At 39.3% G+C, this 20571-nt stretch overlaps 2 protein-coding genes across 2 annotated transcripts; one reads left to right on the forward strand and one right to left on the reverse strand.

Moving 5' to 3' along the window:
• The first annotated feature begins 790 nt into the window (after positions 1 to 790).
• Positions 791 to 13613, forward strand: plch2b (phospholipase C, eta 2b). The gene is made up of 21 exons (XM_065954747.1): positions 791 to 1414; positions 2477 to 2623; positions 3270 to 3513; positions 3690 to 3819; positions 5862 to 6032; positions 7386 to 7479; positions 7614 to 7817; positions 7918 to 8038; positions 8152 to 8323; positions 8453 to 8566; positions 9076 to 9159; positions 9261 to 9358; positions 9448 to 9536; positions 9647 to 9832; positions 9928 to 10035; positions 10110 to 10234; positions 10367 to 10451; positions 10521 to 10667; positions 11588 to 11667; positions 11759 to 12842; positions 13475 to 13613. The coding sequence occupies exons 1-21, from the start codon at positions 1063 to 1065 to the stop codon at positions 13477 to 13479; spliced, it is 3840 nt and encodes a 1279-aa protein (XP_065810819.1). The 5' UTR covers positions 791 to 1062; the 3' UTR covers positions 13480 to 13613.
• On the reverse strand, positions 13604 to 18581 carry si:dkey-183j2.10 (glutamate receptor U1). Its single transcript, XM_020629128.2, has 10 exons — positions 18367 to 18581; positions 18094 to 18179; positions 16496 to 16527; positions 16114 to 16293; positions 15708 to 15931; positions 15447 to 15544; positions 15115 to 15332; positions 14815 to 15034; positions 14482 to 14726; positions 13604 to 14220 (listed from the first exon to the last, which is right to left on the reverse strand). The coding sequence occupies exons 1-10, from the start codon at positions 18564 to 18566 to the stop codon at positions 14116 to 14118; spliced, it is 1608 nt and encodes a 535-aa protein (XP_020484784.2). The 5' UTR covers positions 18567 to 18581; the 3' UTR covers positions 13604 to 14115.
• Between the last annotated feature and the right edge of the window lie 1990 nt (positions 18582 to 20571).

A 20571-nucleotide genomic window follows, 5' to 3' on the forward strand; every position in this document is an offset into this window, starting at 1 on the left:
CAACCCTCGTTAGTTTTTCGTTTACATAAGTTCTTGTAATTTTCTAATATGTCGCAATTTCATCTTTAAAAAGGCCTGACTTACAAATAATGTAGATTGAGGGCATCCTACAAACGAATGCAGCTGAATAATCTGATATACAGTATATTAGCTAATATCAATTAACCTGCTGTTTTTTCCTTCATAAATGCTGTTTAAATCTTTGCTAGTTCAGGCTGTAATTAGATGCTGATGCTGATAGCCTAATTATGTCACATCAGCATAGTGAATTCAAATAAAAAAATAGAAAGTATTCTATGTGCAGAGGAAACGAGGTGAAATAATCAAATCACCTGTTCAGATTTACCCTTAGAGTGTGGAGCTATGTTAAGTACAATCAAAAATTTGAAATAAAATGTTTCATCATATTTTGAAGAACTCATTACATTCTGTAACTTGGTGTACAAAATCAAAACAAAACTATGCATTCATTTTAAGTCGCACAGTTGCCACTAGGGGGAAATCATTGCACACAGTAAGGTGAAATTGTGTTCATTGCCAAATGCACCAGTATGCATTTGAACCTTCAATCCTAAATATTTATATCAGAATGATGTTAATTAGCAAGCAGTCCATTATATCTATTTCAATCTGTGTGTGCTGTCATGAACAGGATTTTTTAAGTTTAGTAAAACTAATAGTGGCACACTTCCTATACCACTGTCTTGTTTCAGAGGCTTATTGGTTGCGTGAAAATCCCTCCATGAAAGCAAGGCTGAAGCCTCACTCCAGGATTACAGCTCGGGGAAGATTAGGTGACTGACACGTGTTGCACACTCTTTCTCTGTGAGTCGTGTCTCATACATAAAGTAAATAGAGAAGAACCTGCGGTTGCTAAAATGGATCACTGGACATGGAATGATGAGGAATGAAGCTTCAAGATGGGAATATTGTTCCCTGATCCTGTATGGGAAGACTTCAACTGGAAGAAGAGGATATGCTGTAGGAGAAGCTGTGTTATCAACAAACTTGGCTGAAGAGGCCTGCAGCGTTATGGGGAGGTGGGTTCCTCATGTGGTGTGAATGGGACAGGAGAGTTGGACTCAAATGCACAGTTTAGGGATGAACAGCACCCCAGCGATGGCACCGCTGTCTCCAGGGCCATGTGGCAGCCCTCCACTGTCCTCTCTGTCACCCAAGAGGACCCCCTTTCAGACTTTAGGGTCTCTGTCACCAGGAATGTTGTCCCCTTCGCTTGGTAACGGCTCCTCTCTTCAATGGAAACAGGCCTCGTCTCCAATAAGATCACCGAGCCCGTCCATTATGACCTCCCCAAAACTCTGGCAGAAAGCATCCATCTCCAGACTCGCTGAAGAGTTTTTCTGGATTGGTGGCAGTGTGGTCGCACAGCCAAAATGGAGACTGGGTCAGATAGGTAAGACTCACAAAGGACACAATAAATACTTTTAATTTAAACACTGAAATTATAGAATCATGTCAACATGTTATTTGGCAGGAGTACAAGCTGTCTTAAAAAAGATTTTAACATAACAGATATGAATGACTGATGTGATATTCAAAACCAGGATGTGCAAGTTTGAGACGTTTAGCTGCATTTTTTCCTTTGAAAAGGCTTCTTAAATGTGTGAAAGTCCAACAACACAGGGTGGAGTAAAGCAGGCCCATGAGTAGCTAACAGGCATATGGACAGCAGACAATCCTTTAGGATTAACCTGAATGATGTGCCAAGTTGCGTCACATGCATCTGAGCCACAGATTACAAACAAAGGTTAACTGAACCCAGCACACACAACTAACAAACTACTTCACCATGACCTAAATAGGATCAATATTGTTGGATCTGATAAGATATTTTAGATTAATCACTGTACACACACCATTGAAATTCACTGTTAGAAATTCGAGCAAACAAATCATTTTAAACATTGCTAGGTTTCTAAAGACTTATGGATTTGTTTTATAGGCAAAGATCATATCAGGGTTGTGTATCTTTTCCCTCTTTGGCCTTACATCATTGACACATATTTTACATTTAACACACATACAGCTCCTTAAATCCCAGTGTGGCGCAGCCTTTAATCCCATAAACAAGTGCCTTAAGGTAAACCTCTACTTGACTTGTTTGTTTTGAGGTTTCTTTGGGTTTGTCACAATCTCTTCCTGCCTAAAATCAAACCGTGTAGTAATTAATGCGTTGTATATTGTCCAAGAAAAATGTCTAACAAAATAAAGCCCTTTTCATGAATCAATATGGAAACTTGACACGCATAAACTAGAGTAAAATGGCCTGGTAGTATCAAGCCTTTTTTTGTATTATAATACATTGCTTATTACATCGCACACTGGGTAATTGACTTGCACAAGCTCTCTCTAATGTTGGCATAATTAATGACAATGTGATGATCCCTGTGAATGATCAAGAGCGACAGCCATTTGACTCTGCATTAATAATGTGTCTCCTTGCGCTCACCTGTAGTGGAGAGGTGTATGTGCACCATGCAGACTGGAACTCAGATGTCCAAACTGAAGGGGAAGAAAAAGGGACTGGTCCGTTTCTTCTACCTGGATGAACACAAGTCCTGCATCAGGTGGCGGCCCTCCAGGAAGAATGACAAGGCCAAAAGTGAGACATCTCCACTCTAAAGTTCCAATAAAGATTTATTTTTACAGCACAGTAACTTCTTTAAAACCAATTACCATCATTAGTTCAAAAAATCTCTATCACTAATCTCCATTACATTTTCACACATTAACCTACTGGTGTATTTTGCTGTCAGTCAACCTATGATATTGGTACAACCTTTTTGTTAATTAGACTAAACGTCACCTATACCTATAACGTCCCCGAAGATTGGTCTTGTTGGTGAAGGGGTTTGAATTGAGTTAAACTTGGCAAATATTTCATCAAGTAAATGTATGTGGTTAGTGTTTTTTCTTTATTTGATTGCACTCTGTGTCTTTTTTTCTGCCACACAAGAATCTCAAGGAGTTATTTGATTTGTTTTATAATATGCTTTGACGAGCTACAGGTGAACCTAACTCCTTCATGTATAAAATCCATGGTAAATCTGCTGAGATCTTATTTTCATTTTTAAAAGCACAAAGAAAATGTATGCTACCCTATAGCTAACTTAGAAAGGCAGAAAAATATAAGCCATCTGAAAATACAGATGAAAAATTCACATCAGTCATAACAAGAGTCAATCCACTGGGCCACTGATCACGACAAACATCCTAAGAACTATCCCTTAATTAATCATCTCTTTCAGTAATTATCGATTCCATCCATGAAGTCTGTGAGGGGAAAAAATCTGAGATCTTCAGGCGGTACGCTGACAATCGCTTTGACCCAAACTGCTGCTTCAGTATTTACTATGGGGAGCGAGTTAAGTCCCTGGACCTGGTCACCACAAACGCAGAGGAGGCCCGGACCTGGATCACTGGGCTGAAATACCTCATGGCGGGCATCAGTGATGAAGACATTCTGGCCCGGAGGCAACGCACCCGTGATCAATATCCTTCATGCAGTTTTTAATGCCTAATTCTTTTTTGTTACTAATATAACACTTCTTGTTATGCACATTTAAAGGTGTGGCTGACACATAATAAAAGGGGTTGAAAAGATTCTGACAGAATTACATAGACTAGATAATGACCCTCCCTAGTTTTTTCCTAAACTGCAGCCTCACGTGGTTACAGCAGACCTTCTCTGAAGCTGACAAAAATGGAGATGGCACCTTGAGCATCGGAGAGGTTCATCAGCTGCTGCACAAACTGAATGTGAATCTACCCAAGCAGAAAGTCAGAGAGATGTTTCAAGTAAGTCTTGTATTCACAAAAGGTTCAATAAGACAAGCTGCCAGAGAATTAAATGTACTTACAGTACGATACGATACACTTTATTGTCCCCTCAGAGAAACTTGAGCAGCCATAAGTTACCAGTGTTACATATTTATTCATCTTTTATTAGTGATATCTCCAAAATGGAAGTGTTGCCTAACTAGTGGCTGCATGGCTACAAAATTGTCTATGTATTGGATTGTACAGATAGATAGACAGCCCATGTAACCAATCAGAAAGCTAGAACAGGCATCTACTGTAAGCTGTGACATGCTGTATGTGTGTGTTGTTCTACTTAAGCTCTAAAACAACTTGATCTGAGTAAAAATACGTTGTATCAGCCAGCAGTCTTATTTGACAAATATTATATTTGCATTCTGTTCAATTTCACAGCAATGCTATCAGCTCTGTAAAGCTGTAGGTATGAAAAGCAGTTGTATGTGTCTTTTGTGCATATCAGCATGATAGCATGCTAGCAATGAAAATGCTAACAAGTTGGTGTTTGGCGGGTATAAAAGTCACCATGGTCTCAGTCTTTGTTTAGTATGTTAACATTGTCCCTGTTGCTTTTTAATGAAGAAACAGGTAAGGCTGAGGGGAATGTCATTCATTTGAAGATTTGTTATGATGGTGGCAGTAAAGGAAAAGTCAAAGATCACCAAAGTAATCAACTTTCTTCTTGTGGGGAACATGAAATAGTTTACCAGATGTCATGGAAATCCATTCAGGAGCTGTTAAGAAATTTCACTGTTCAACACCTGTCACAAGTATTGAGTGGTGAATTCAGTAATATGAATCCTTTGCGTACCATTCATTTCTGTACAAAATCTAATGGTAATCCATTTAATACTTGTTGAGATACACTGTATCAGTCTAGACCAGGGTGATGGACTCAAAAATAAAGACCAGCAACAAGCCTTCCATTAAGCCATTGACCCGCATGTCAAAAACTAAATCTGTTTATGGCTTAAAACAATGCTTTTCAGCTTGAAGTAGTGTTTATTTGTTTATTTGTTAGGATCCACATTAGTTGTACCCTACAGCTCAGCTATTCTTCATTGGGTCCACATTAGTGTGAGTAGGCACCACTGTGCAAACTGGTAGCAGTAGGATTCCAGAGTGTAATGAAAAGAAAAAGTGGAAGATGGAAAATCTGCAACATTTCCTTAAGAGACCAATGCTTTTCTCACTTCCCTGTCAGTCATATGATGAAAGAGCCAGCCGAAAAATATACAGAATTTTGGCAGGACAGTGCCACAGCAAGGCCATATGGCTGCCGCTGAACAGATGGCTTTAGCCGCGCTACAATATTCCTATAGTTCAGTGGCTCTCCACCCTCCCCTCTTGTTATTATAGTCTGTACAAGTGCTATCATATCTGATGGGGGTAGAGATGTATCTTTCAGAAGGGAATTGTGGTAGATATTGTCTTTGGCAGATTGGTTATCTTAAACCACTAGATTAACTCGCTAATCCTGATGAAGAAATTAATGCATACATTTTCTTTATTGCGATTAATCGCATGCTATTTTCTCTCTTGATGCACACCGTGGATAAGCCTCCGCAGTGTCTCCCTGTAGTCATAGTGATGGAAAAGAACGACACTGGTGTATCTTTGAATGTCTCATTTCACTTGAAAAAAACTCTCAGTTGGCTCAGTTGATGAGTCAAAAGGGGCATCCAGCTTATGACATCCGCTTTAGCTGTTTTCATTTAGTTTTTGATCTGTAACGTGTTCCTTTTTCCTAATTAAGTTAATGTTGTAACCTTCGATCTACCAGAGGGTCCTTACTTTGTTTCAAAACAAAAGCAGACTTGGATTCAAACAGCAAGTAAAGTATTCTGAGCTTAAGGAAGTACAAAAATTCAAAACAAAAGCCATGGTTAATTTTAAATGTGAAATAACAGAATCTCAAACATGCGATCACAATATGTTTAATCACAATTAGCTATTGAAATTCAGCGCACACATTCTGGGAGGATTATATCTTGCTCATAAGATACATTTGTTGTTATTTGTAGGAAGCAGACACAGATGACAACCAAGGCTCTCTGGGCTTTGAAGAATTCTGTTCGTTCTACAAGATGATTTCAACACGCAGAGACCTCTACCTGATACTCATCTCTAACAGCAATCAGAAAGAAGTCATGGATCTGCAAGACCTTACACATTTCATGGAAAATGATCAGAAGGTTGGGAAAATGCAGTAGTTTCATTTGTTTGTTGCCACATTTGTCCTTTTTCAGATCCAGATTGTCATCAGAAGGGATGTTACAGGATATAGAATACATGTGACCAGTTTGACGGTTTGCAATTTTTCACTTATTCATTTAAAAACACACCAAAGAATGTGCTCCAGTTTTCAGGTTATTCAGCTACTCAGCCTCATTGTTAAAGTTTATGTCAGCATCCTGGAGAGAAGGCTCCAGCTGTTTGTCAAACATCCGATATCAGAGGCTCAATGTGAAGTTCATCTTGGCCAAGAAGTGGACAAGCTCTAATGTCTTGCATGGTTGCTGTAGGTTTATTTGTTTTTTTGGATCCCCATTAGCCACTACCTTAGTTGCAACTACTCTTCCTGGGGTCCACTAAAGTCCACAAGATGGTCATAGAAATTTGTTCACACAGCCTGCTTCTGTTTCTAGACTTGGAGAAGGCCTATGACTGTATTCACTTTGTCCTTTGCTGTATACTGAGTATAGGGTACCGTGAGTGTTTATTTGGCTCTCTGGTCAATAATATAAGAGTAAGCTGTGTTTTAGGGGCAGGGCTAAATTTGAATACCCAGTGGCGGTTAGACCTCAATAAGGGTTGTCCCTTGTCACTGACTTGCCATGCCAGGGTTATCCAGTTTGGGGACCTCAAAATGTAATCTCTGATTTTAGCATATAGTTCTGTTGGCTTCATCATACACTGAACTCCAACAAGCAGTGGTTTGCAACTGAATGTGGGGTCATTAGCACAAGAGTCATTACCTCAAAGTATGAGTTCATCGTTCTCTGCTCAATCAGGGGAATCCCTTAAACAAAGAAGTTGAAGTATCTTGCAGACGTGTTATGAGTTAGGGTTAAATGGATCGTGAGATCGACAATCAGGTTAGTTAGTATTGTCAGTTATATGGGTGTTGTACCAAGAAAACATGCTGTAGAGGGATCTGACAACCAGAACTTAGAGTAAAGAGTCTCCTCCTTTATGTTGAAAGGAGCCAGCTGTGGTAGCATCTGATTAGGAGACTTTTGCAGGGCTCTTTTAAAACTTGGAGGAGACCCCAGGGTAGAACCAGAGCTTGCTCGAGGGATTATATATCCTACCTAGCCTGGCAGTATTTGGGGATGCCCCAGGAACAGCTCAGAAACAATGTTTGGGAGAGAGCTGTCTGGGATAATTTACTTTGTACTGTATTAGTCCCAAAAAATTGATGGATGGATGGATGGATGCTCTCAAATGTAATGTGATAAAAAATGATATACAATTTCCAAGCTTAGCTCTAATGCAATTAAACAGATAAACAACATATAACATCCCTATCATTGCTTTATTTGCAGATGCGAGGTGTGACCAAAGACCATCTAGTTGATGTAGTGGCCAGGTTTGAGCCATGTCCTGAAAACCTGCAGCGTATGGTACTTGGTATTGATGGTAGGGAGGACTTGCTTGCAATAACATGACAATGCATATTACAATTAAGAAGCATGAATAACATGATATACTGTAGGTCAACGGCATCACATCAACATACAAGGACCTCATGGTTTAAAACTTTTGTCCATCAGGTTTTACCAACTTCATGAGGAGTCCTGCAGGTGACATCTTTAACCCTGAGCACAATCAGGTGAACCAGGACATGACTCAGCCTCTGACTAACTACTTCATTTCCACCTCACACAACACATACCTGACAGGAGACCAGCTGCTGTCCCAGTCTAGAGTGGAAATGTACGCATATGTTCTCCAGGCAGGCTGTCGCTGTGTGGAGGGTAAGGGCTCTGAAAAAACCTGAACTTCAGTTCATATCACTTTGACTTTATGACGTTCCTCATCTTTTGCTCTTTTGTGTCTACTCATTATCTTTCTCAGTCGACTGCTGGGACGGGCCTGATGGGGAGCCCATTATTCACCATGGCTACACGTTGACATCCAAAATACTCTTCAAAGATGTTGTTGAAACAATCAACAAATATGCTTTCACAAAGTCACAGTATGTGCTTTTGGTTCTTACTTCAACTTGTTTTTTTGTCAAGATTTCACAGTAAAACATCATACCCACTGCTTTGGCAGGAAGGTATCATTTAAGACTTTGTTTCCTCTTAGGTACCCAGTGATCTTGTCCATCGAGAACCACTGTACAGTCCCTCAGCAGAAGAAAATGGCTGAGTATCTGAAAGAGGTACTGCAAGATAAACTGGATCTCTCTTCTGTCAATGTGAATGAATGCAAAAAGCTGCCCTCACCTGAGATCCTGAAAGGGAAAGTTTTAGTCAAGGTAAAGTTGTTTTATAGAAACTTGTGCTGCAAATACAGCGCTGAAAAGTCAAAGTAGTGATAAGAAGAGGCGCACAAAACTCACCATAATCCATAATAATAGACTTGTATTATTAAATCAATGTCATAGGGAAAAAAGCTGCCAGCAAACCTTGATCCCGATGCAGAGGAGGGGGATGTATCTGATGAAGATACTGGTGATGAGGAAGAAGACGAAGAAGATGAAGATGATGATAATGCCCAGGCAAATGAAACGATAGATAGATAGATAGATAGATAGATAGATAGATAGATAGATAGATAGATAGATAGATAGATAGATAGATAGGTAGGTAGATAGAGAGATAGATAGATAGATAGATAGATAGATAGATAGATAGATAGATAGATAGATAGGTAGGTAGATAGAGAGATAGATAGATAGATAGAGAGATAGATAGATAGATAGATAGATAGATAGATAGATAGATAGATAGATAGGTAGGTAGATAGAGAGATAGATAGATAGATAGATAGATAGATAGAGAGATAGATAGATAGATAGATAGATAGGTAGGTAGATAGAGAGATAGATAGATAGATAGATAGATAGATAGAGAGATAGATAGATAGATAGATAGATAGATAGGTAGGTAGATAGAGAGATAGATAGATAGATAGATAGATAGATAGATAGATAGATAGAGAGAGAGAGAGATAGATAGAGAGAGAGAGAGATAGATAGATATCAACACATATGTTTGACTGTTTTAGGATGGAAATAGCATTGTCGCTGGCAATTCTACCAAAAAGAATAGGCGATTTGGCAGATCGATCATGAGGAGCTTCAAACGAAAGGTCAGCCCTTTCATCTTCAAATACTACACTTTACTGGCCCAGAAAGGTCGTGGAGACAAAAAAAGTGAAAGCGTGAAAGTTACTGCTTTTTTTTTTTTCAGAGGAAAAAGAGAAGTAGGACGAAAAACATAGCAACAACTGATGTCGAGTCAGACTGTAACAGCAGCAAGGAGAGGGCACAAATTGTTTACCATCCCAAGTAAGTCATTGACTTAAGTAGCTTAATCGATTTAATGCCATTAGTATCAGCCCTTTACGTGTACTAAATGAGTGTAACTCTCACTGCAGGAAGAGGAAAACAATGAGGTTGTCCAGAGCCCTGTCTGACCTGGTCAAATACACAAAATCGGTCAGAGTACATGACATAGAAACACAAGGTAAAGGGTATTTCAAACAAACAATAAATCTACAATATATATATATTTTTATTGCACGAGTTACGTTGCCAATGGAGAGGACTTTAATGCTGTATTCTTCTGTCATGCAGGGTTTACAAACAGCTGGCAGGTATCATCCTTAAATGAGACAGTTATGAACCAGATCTTACAGCTGAAGCCGACTGAGTTGGTCCGTTTAAACCAACGGCAACTTCTAAGAGTGTACCCATCAAACTACAGGGTGGACTCAAGCAACTTTAACCCACAGCCATACTGGAATGCAGGATGTCATATGGGTAAGACCCTCAGAAAGTCTGCAAAGCTGACTACTTTCGACATTTTTTAAAAATCTATAGGTCTTTCAAGTGAATAGGTTGATTTTTCCTTTTAGTTGCATTGAATTACCAAACAGAGGGCCGTATGCTTGAACTGAATCGAGCCAAGTTCTCAACCAATGGAAACTGTGGGTACATTCTAAAGCCAAAGTGCATGCGCAAAGGTATGTAAATAATCTATGAGTAGAGGTTATGGTCACTTTGTTAGGTGCTATTCATCCTCCATTGTTTTTCTCAGCTGCCTTTAACCCAACAATGGAGGAACCTCTAGCAGGACATAAAAAGACTCAGTTAGTGCTGAAGATCATCAGTGGACAGCAACTTCCGAAACCCAAAGACTCCATGTTTGGAGACAGAGGAGAGGTGACGTCAACATACTCCAGATATACACTATGACATTGAGGAACCTGACTCATTTAAAACAAAAACACAGCCTTCCTGTTTAATTTTTCATGGCTTATGTGCTTTTCTGCGGCTCCTTTTTTCTACTCCCAGATCATCGATCCCTTTGTCGAGGTGGAGATAATCGGTCTACCAGTAGATTGTTCCAAGCAGCAGACCAGAGTGGTGGATGATAATGGTAGTGCACATACCATACCTAGCATAAAACATGCATAAGTCAGTTTGTGTAACATCCTTTGTCATTTAGGTTTCAACCCAATGTGGGAGGAGACCCTCGTCTTCGACATTCAAATGCCACAGCTTGCCCTGGTGCGTTTCCAGGTGTGGGATCATGATCCTATTGGACGAGATTTTATAGGGCAGAGGACTGTCGCTTTCACCAGTATGCTGCCAGGTACATCCCATGATGACATATAAAAGTGCAGAGACTTTTTTAAAAAAAGATGAGGAAAAAATGTTGGGATTAATGACAAGTTTGGCATTTTAGAAGACACACTTTTTTGCTGTCTAGTTTTCTTTCATTTTTAGTGTTATATGTGACGTGATGACTACACCCTTAGAAGTTGCTGCAATGAGCAGAAAAAAGTTACACAAATCAGTCTTTAAGAAACTATTTCAAATTTAGCATCATATTTGACATCTTATTTTCTGTATAGATCAAACAGCCAAGACATAAGATGCAAAGTCACAATACTTCAAGAAAATACATTGTTTTTTGAAGGAATGAAAAAGACCCACTTATTTGCCTCTGATGTCATTTTCAGTGATAACTGTAACTTTAAAAGATTAACAGTTAACATAGCTGTTGTACTTAACAGTCATTTTCTACTGGGCTGATTTGTTGCTCCGCCAACATCTATAATATAAGATATATTAAATTAACCCAGTTGACTGATTTACATAACTTTAACAAAATGTATAGCCCTCAAGAAAAAAAAACATCAAAAAAGTTAACAAACTGTAGAGTGTATGTGCTAGCTTTGCTAACATTTATTAAAAATAGTTTTGCTTTTCAGCACCAATGCTGAACACTAGTGAACATTAGCCAAGCTACCACCACTCTTATCAAACCCTTAACCCTTAGCCACCTAAGCATGCTTACATTTCTTAATGTGGACGAGAAGCCAAAACCTTACTTATCGCTTCAGTTTTTGCAGAACCCCAATACAAAACAAATTTACCCTATATTGAACTGTTTATACTTTGATTAAATTGTTTATAGCTTACTATTGTTCATACCGCTTCTACACAGTCTATTTTCTTTTACCTAAAAGTCTTAATGTGGTTAATGTGATTTTAATGCACAAAATTTAGGTTTCCGGCACGTTTATCTGGAGGGAATGGCTGAGTCATCCATCTTTGTTCACGTGGCTATCAATGACAACTCAGGAAAGGTAAGTGTTAAAGAATAACAAATAAACAAATTTAATTTCAGCCTGCCTTCCAACTCTATCTTAAAAGTTTTTGTGTCTTTTAAAAAAAAAGATTAAACCATCAAATGCGGTGCATGCGGCCAGAAAACACATCCAAAAAGCAGCCAAGAAGCACATAAAGGGTCAACAAAGGCAAACCTCTCTGGATTCCTCTGTCCTATCCTCAGAGGACGGACGTTCTCTGTACTTTCGCAAGGATCTGGACACCATCTCTCAGGAAAGCTGGAATGGGGATATGTCTCCTCTGGTACTCGGGCCAGCAGCCAAGGCTGCCATCCACAAAGGGGCCCTCAGTGAGCCACTGAGGCGAGCTCACAGAGTTAAAATTCATGAACCACCAGAGACAAGGAGAGGGATCTTCAGCCGGATGTCCTCCACTGACTCCCACCACATGGGGTCTTCTTCCTGTTTCAGAGCAGATAGCTTTGACTTTGAGACTCTTCAGACTTCTTATCCTGATGGTCTTGCTCCCGACAGCCATAATCGAATTGAAGAAGAACTAGAGAATGAACCAGAGTCAAACTGTGCTGAGCAGGAGACCAGTGACACCCTTGAACCAGAGCAGCCTGAACAATTTGAGGAATTACCAACAGAGCAACAGCCAGTCAAGGACATTTCTCTGGAACCTGAGCAACCACCAGAGATTCAGAGTTGGACTGCTTCCCTTCCTCTGCCAAGGACTGAGCCACAGCCTCTGAGCCAGTACGAGGCCAAATTTTCTCAACTTATCCCACCATCTTCCCCTCCCAGGGTGAGACGGACCTTAGAGGCTCCAGTCACCCCTCTGCCATCCACACTGATACAAACAAAGGCCAGATCACGCAGTTGCCCCCGGAGACAGATTTCCTCTCCTCAGACTCCTATGGTGAACCGCAGACCTACTCTTCACTGGCAGACACAGCGAGCACAAAGTGAGGGCAGTTACAGCAGCAGGGTGAGGCCCATTCCCAACGGCCTCTGCTTGTCTGACAGCTCTTCTAGCAGCAGTGAAGGCAGTTTAGACAGCCTGGAATTTGTGTCCTCCGGTGTGCCAGACAGTACAGACCAAAATGAAGGCACTCTGCAGAGGGAGATGAGGGCCCTTTTTGACCGGAGGATGAGCGAGATTCGGTGTAAATCTCCACTTTTTCTAAATGGTGAGTTATAGATGTTTGATTCACATTCATATAGAGATGTTTCAACAGCAATTTTTTCCTTTACTGAGTCTGAGACAGATTAAATACTGAAACCAATTCTGGAACCTGAATTTGTGTACCTGCCAATCCCAAACATGTTCAAATGTAAAAGTCCTGCCTTGAACTGAATGTAAAAGTGGCAGGTCAACTCTGAATGAACACAATAATAAGTAATAAGTAAGTAAGTAAAGAGTAGTCTACTTCAGTGTTTGCTATTGTTATGCAATATAGAGAAAAATAATCTCTCATTGGCAGCTTTTAAAAAAAGAAACGTGTCACATTACATACATGGTGGCACTACAGCACAGCCTTCTGTGGAGACTACTGCCATGAAGAGGATAAGAAGAAATTATGATTTCCAGTGTAACAAATCGATTTATAAGTTGATAAGTGGCTAATAAATGATGGTGTTGAATGCACAAACTGGTCTACTCACCAATTCTGGTTACCCCGCATTTTTGCTGTATCAGAGGTTTTTCCAATACTGCTATTCATATAAGACGATCTCTAAATGTGCAAAAGTGAAAGTAAAAGGACTACAGTTACAAAACTAAATTTGCTCTAAATTTAAATGTGTTTTTTTTGTCTTTTAGATTAGACTGTTATTTATCTGTGAATCCAAAGACAACAACACAACAACTCTCTGAGTATGTTTGGGAGGATGAAGACAAGAAGAAAGCAGTTCTGATTTTCCTTCTAATAAACTACACACCAAGCAGAAGTACACATTTAATTACTTTTTATTATTATAGGCCTGCTGTAATGTATGAATAATCCTTGAATGTTTACAATGAATGAAGTTTGTATACATGATATCATTTTAAAAAAAACTGTTGGAATCATGTGACGTCATTGCCAACTGTCTAAAACAGCAAGATGCAGTCAGAATAAAGTACGCTAAACATACCTGAGCACTATTTGTTAGGCAGAATTACAGTGTTAAAATGTAATTATTGATGATTTTAATATTTTTTTCACAACATTTCAACTATAATGTTTGCTTTTTCATTGAAATTGTAGCATTCATACTTGAAAATCAATAAATTGATTATTTTAATAAAATGTGAGTCTTTTTTAATAATAAAGGTATTACTTTTCTATCTGCTGTATCATTGTTTTTAAGGTAGGTCTAAACCTACAATTAAGGTCATTATTTTGTTAAGTAAAAGTACCAACAGCTATCCAACCAAAAACTTAAAGAAACCCAGATGTGAGACTGGTGAAAGAAATGTATCTAAGCTTTTTCTTTGTCTTTGGCTTCATTTTCCTGTGGTCTGTTTGCATCACTGGTCCTCAAACGCAGACTCAGTTCTTCTGTCAACACAATGCAGCAGGATTTCTGTTGGAAAGAAAAATAAAAAAGAGTCAAGCAAATAAATCAACTGTGGAGAAAATATTTTTGATATGGTTTGTGAGGATGAGTGAGCATTACTGTCTAGGATTGTGCTTTCTTCAGAAACAGTTTAACATCCAATGAATAAACACAAATGATCAATGGGGAGCAAAAAAACAAGACCGATGGGTTTAGTTTCTAAACACTTAACACCCTTGAGACTGTGCTTGATAGACTGACGTGGTTTGTCTCATCAGTTACACACACCTTCTGCTCAGCTGCACTTTTTCGGCTCTTGGATGTTAGCTCCAGGACAGCCAGCAGTGCTCCCAGCCCCAGGCCCAGAGCGAGAACCAGAAACATCCCTTTAAGGCTGTGTGGCTGCACAGCTGAAGACTTGGCCTTGTCTGCGAGGCAGCTGCTCGCCCACCACTTGCTCCTCAGGTAGGCCAGCTCCCCTGCCTCGCTCAGCTGTAGGATTGCCACACTGAGGTTCTTTATGATGGGTGAGCCTTGAGGAAATTGATGATTTTCATATTAATAATTCCATTTTATTTCATATGTTAAAGTATAATTATTTAATGATGTGAAGAACCTCACCAAGAGGGGCTGCAATGCTGTATCCTCTCATGCCGACGACTTCATTTGCTCTGACCAGCTCACAGTAACGAGCCACTGCTAAATCTAAAGAAACAGACTCTCCAATAAAGGCATAGTTGCCCTCTTTAGCACGCTGGACTCCCTCATCCATAGAGGACACAAAACTCTTGGTTCTCTCCATGTGTTCATAGATTCTGCGGTACACTGGGTTGTTTGAATTCTGCATGAAGGAAAATGTAAAATTAGAGACTCTGCAGTAAAAATAGGGAATCCATATTCCACATACTCCACTCTCCGTACCTTGAAGAACGCGAGAGTGGAGGAGCCTGCCAAACATCCGTACTCTATCATGTCCTGATTGGCCAAGTCCTCAAACCCTTTCACTGTCAGGTGAGTGGACTCAGATGTTTTAGAGGAGCTGAGATTGGAGAAATAACAAGCCAGGAGGATGATGGTGAATAACCACCAGCTGCAGCAGATGACTCGTCCTGACAGAGCTTTGGGGTGAGGGCCAGCACCTGATAACACCAAGAGAGTACAGTGAGAAGAAAAGAAGGGCACAAGTCAAGCCAAGTTTATCACGCTAAGAGTTTTCTCTGTTTCATGGTTGAGTCTGGTTCAGCTGTTTTTACCTTGGAGAGTCAGAGCTCCAGTTGTGTACCACAGGCTGTGGAGAAGGCTGAATCTGTTTGGTTCAGTCTGAGGCTGACTCCACTCACATGGACTGAGTCTGCATTTACATACAAACATGATTTAATAATGTACAATAACTGCACTCAAAGGGATTGCAGTGCTAGCAGACAGTTTGAATATCAAAAGATGGGCGTTTGCAACACCTACATAATCACCATAACATAAATAATGACTATTGCTCTTAAACTTGGATTACAAACCGGGCCGCTATGAAGATGCAAGCAGCAGTCCCCAAGTATGCAATGAGTATGCCCACCCAGGTCTCGGCTGTAAAAGGGGTCAGAAAATCAAAGAAGCCGGTTGCCTCTGAGATGTCTTTTCTTAGCAGGATGCTGATTCCTGTCTGCATGAACGGTTTGGTCATCCCCACCACTTTCTCCCGAGCAGCAGTCAGAGTCAGCGGGGCAATTGCAAGGTCTGCCTCCTGAAGGAAAGCATAAATAAACCTACGTTAAGATACTTTGGTGTACCAAAAATCCAGCAAAAACATTTTAATTATTATCAATGTAAAACTTGTAAGTCACAGGAGCTGGCTGGGTAATTCAAACTTCTGTAGAGTAATTTGTTTCCCTTGTCCCCTAAATGTCAGCAATGTCATGTACTCACTCCTCTTATGACCTCTCCGACCATCCCATTCCAGGTCCCGCTCTCATCCTGTCGACCGTATGAGCTGTCTTTAACTAGCTGCACTCTGTACTTGAAGCCAAGTTTCTTGGCAACTTCAGACAACAGGTCCATGCAAAAGCCCTCCATTTGTGAGCCTTTGGACATTGTATATGGCTCTTGCTGAAAAACAAAATTCAAAAGATAATAAGTGAAACATGTTTCATCTGAAACTGTGTATTAAGGATTACGAGAAACAAATGTACTATTAGTCAAGTCAAATCAAGCTTATTTAATATAAGACATTTCAGCAACAAGGCAGTTCAAAGTGGTCACCAGAGATTCAGAAGCATCAAGACAAAGGAAAAGAATACATTGTTGATACCTTTATTGTTGTGATCCTCAGCTCTGATGCCACTAGTAATGAGGGAGGAAAGTGAAAGTATAAATAAATTTTAGATACAAGCATTCATCATCTCTATGAGAATTTAGATGTAAAGAAAGGTGGAGGCGAGGAAGAGGAAGAGGAAGAGGAAGAGGAAGAGGAAGAAGAGAATTAAACCAGTGGTTTCTTCAGCAAATTTTTTCTTGTAAATTGCTGGATTCTGAAAACTCATCAGCCTTTAAAAATGCTTCAAATAAGACAGAATAAAATACAATAAATCATTGTTTTGTTCATAGCTATGCTCCTCAATTTGACTGTTTTAGTTCGTCAAATGTTCCAGAATAACATATTTTCTAAATACATATTCATATACAGTATATTCTAAAGATTAAGATGAAAATTGTGTATAGACATTCAGATGTCCAAGAGGATGAATCACACTGACTTATGATCCTGTCACATTCAGTATGAAACTATTAGTGTGTCATAGTTTTGAAGTTAGTTATAAACTCAAGTATCTCAGGATCCGTTGAATGGAAGGGCACAACCTTTTGAACAACTGGATGATAAAGCCTTAGATGATTTTGGCAATTTCTTCATTTTTTCTTAAGTTACAGTTTAGCTCGAAGCATTTAAATCTTAACAGCCGGACAAGACAGACAGTGTATTGACTCCTATTACAAAGGATATGGATAAACTTGATTGTCCCCTGAGGGAAATTAGTCTTGGACAACAGTGTCAAATCCTCCTTTGTGCAATGTCGATCTTCAGACTTTATTTTGGGTTGCAGAGTCGCTAAGGTGGGTTTTGGGGTGCCAGTATTGACCCTCTTGTCACAGCTGGTTTCCGGTATCATGGAGATCTGGCTCTCTTGTTGTCTGCTTGAAAACGATTTGCACTCCCCAATCTATTTAGAGCAGCGTTTCAATTCAAAAATTCTCAATGACATGGCACTGTGAGATGGGAGGGCAGTCAAAGAGTATCAAAAGCCTCAATTCAGGCCAAGGCCTTGGGGATCCATCACCACAGGGGGATCCTGACACCCATCAGATCCTCCTTTTCAAAAGATGACACGTATACAAGCTCTTCAAGCCCCTGTCACTTTTTGGCCACTCGAACACACAGGCTCTTTGTTTGCTCCATACAGTTGATTTATTACCGATTTTTTGTGACAGTGTCAACTGGCATGCTTCCTTTTCTGTTTTTCTATACAACTTGGACAGGATGTAGGCTGCACTTTGACATCGAGCCAAGCTGACTGTTTGTTTATCTATGCCTTGTCAAGCATCAAAGATATCTACCAAATCCAGCAGAGAAAACATGAGAAATTTGGCAAAGAAAAAAAAACTGTTGGTGCACAAGACTGAAATATAAATGCAGTGACTGGCATAAACCTTGAAACTGCACAGTTAAGTAGAGAAAAAAACAATCACGCTTTAAATTGTCAATCAGACTAAAGACTTAATATAACTCTAACTCAATTACTTTAAATGTGTTTGAAGGTCATAAAGAGGTTACTGTTATCTAACAAGCCTGGTTAAATTGGTTTTATATTTTGATCCATAGTATAGACCTGAATTTAAAAATAAGCTCCTTACCTGCAGTGCAAACTCCCATGTCCAGGAAAAACCAAACAGACAACACAAAGAAGCCAAACGTCATCCTGATTCCCCTGATGGACATCCTAAAAAGTTATTAAAGACAATAACTGGTTGGCTTGGCATTATATGAATGACTTTGGTAAACTTGAATAAATTCAAAACAAAGATGGTCCCTGAATTAAATGTAAAATATTAAATTCATTATAATGTGAAACAATCTAGACAATTTTATCAGTCAAGGAGAGTAAATATTTAGCCTGTCCTTATTACCTGACAAATGTCCAAGATGTGACTGCTGGATTCGCACGTCCGACTTCAGACTGACCTGAGTGAGCTCGATCGTGGTCGAGCGTGATCTGAAGTTTTTCAGATTCAAATGTTGAGTCAGCCACATAGTCTTTGTGGGTGGAGAAAGTGGAAGACGTTTGAAGGGGTGGAGAGAAGCAGCATGAAGTATGAATATATAGCATCCACTGTGGAGAAAATGTAAATGAATCATTCTGTACTGAAAATGACCATATTTATTTTTGGGACAGTTACCCAATGGACAAATTGGAAATATTGTATTCAAGTTCAGTATGTTATACTATATTATACTTTATAATCATATTGCAAGTGAACAACATTAAATATTTGAATTAACTGAAGCATGTTGCTGCTGTCTTATGTATTACACTTAAAGAATGATATAAATAAAGTTTATTTTAAAAGGCGTTTTAAATAAAAGGGATGACGCCGCTGAAATAGATAAGAGACAAATTAATCACAAGTAATTAAAAGGACACAGCAAATCTAAATTGTGTGGCTTAAATGTTTTAGGTAAAATTGTTGTGAATTTGTGCACACGTATGATAATTCAAACAAGCTGTAACATAAGCTTCTGAAGTATCACACTCTCTTCCTTAAGAGAAATCAATCATTAGGATTATCTTACAAGCTAAATTTTGTGCTGCATGCCCTGAAGAATTTATTGAAACCAAACAAAACCCATGTTCACCGTTGTGACTATAGCTTCGAGTTGGCCTTGAAAAAAATGTTGGAAGCTCAGTTAAGAGGGCTCATAAAACTATCAAAATGTTCAAAGCTGGCATGAAGCCTGAACCATTTTTCTTGTGTTACTCCAAAACCACTATTTAACAAAGCTCCTATTTGTAATATTGGCACTCTGGATTGTCAAAATGATTGACTCGATGTAAATTTTCATGAAGAATTTATTTATTTTCTATTGCAAATAAAATGGTCAAGGTTTCTGACCGATGGGCCTAAAGCTAATTTAGACCATGTGTTTTGTTCATTGTTTTGCTATGTCTTCATTAACATAGAGACAATGGTTTAAGGTTTAATTGGGCAGGGATTAAAAAAGTGGCAGCTTTAACTTGAATGGGACAGTCTCAGAGGTGCAATGTATGGTGGCCAGTATAGGCGCTTAGGCTCAGCAATAGCTGAGATGAGATGAGGTACATTTAGAGGAACGCACAGCATATTCAGAAACACTGCACATTCAAAAGCAAATTCAAACATCCAAAACCCATGCAACAGCTGAAACGTGCTGCAAATACAAAACAAAACAAGCTTTTTGACCGCCTACATTTATGGCAAGAAAGCTAATAGAAGACAGATTTTCACAAATTGTCCCAATATTCCTGAATTCCCCGATATAATAAAATGCAACACTTTGGTGTTTGATCTCATAGCAACCACCTTCAATGACCAGCCAACAAAGACATATGATGTAGAGTTAATAACTCAAGGGCAAGCAGACCCAAATAAAGACAAGCCAACAAAAAAGGCTTTGGAAAATACAGAAAAGAAAAGCGATATTCAAGCATTTCGCCAAAATTAACAATAAACCTTGTAGCTAATATGTTTATGTCTTTAATATTTTCCAGGGGTGGGTAAGGCTACAGCTGGGCCTACTTAGTAGTCTAAAGAGAAATAGCAAATTTTAAGGTTTCAGCATGATCCCATTTGTATTCCTGGCATTTTATAGACAAAAAACGTTGAAGCTAAATACAAATGCATATCAAAGGTACTCTATCTCGCTTTTCCAAGCTGTTTCACTTCAGTACACTCATTAACAGATATTGATTAATTTGTCATTTTGTTATTTTCTAACAATCAAGTCAGCAAGCAAGCAAGCATGTTTTAAGACTTGTGAAAACTGTAACATTTAAGTTGCATAAAAATCCCCATCAACAGCTAATGAGTTGCCATGCCAACATAGCTGTGTGTCCTTGACAACTGATCAAACTCCCCTATCTATTTATCGTGTTGTTAGGGTGTTAGAACGACTAGAACAGCTTTCGAAACTGCAGGTGTATGACAGGTACAACATGGGGTCTGTGGGGAAATGAAGATGAGGCCACAAGGCGCGCAATATATGTATCGTTGTTTTACCAATCGCTTCTACGTGTAATGAACTCTACAGTGAGCTCGATGCAATCGGTGTACTGCTCTGACCAATCAGAAGCCGGT

This window comes from Labrus bergylta, chromosome 5 (assembly GCF_963930695.1).
Source record: "Labrus bergylta chromosome 5, fLabBer1.1, whole genome shotgun sequence".
Taxonomy (NCBI): domain Eukaryota; kingdom Metazoa; phylum Chordata; class Actinopteri; order Labriformes; family Labridae; genus Labrus; species Labrus bergylta.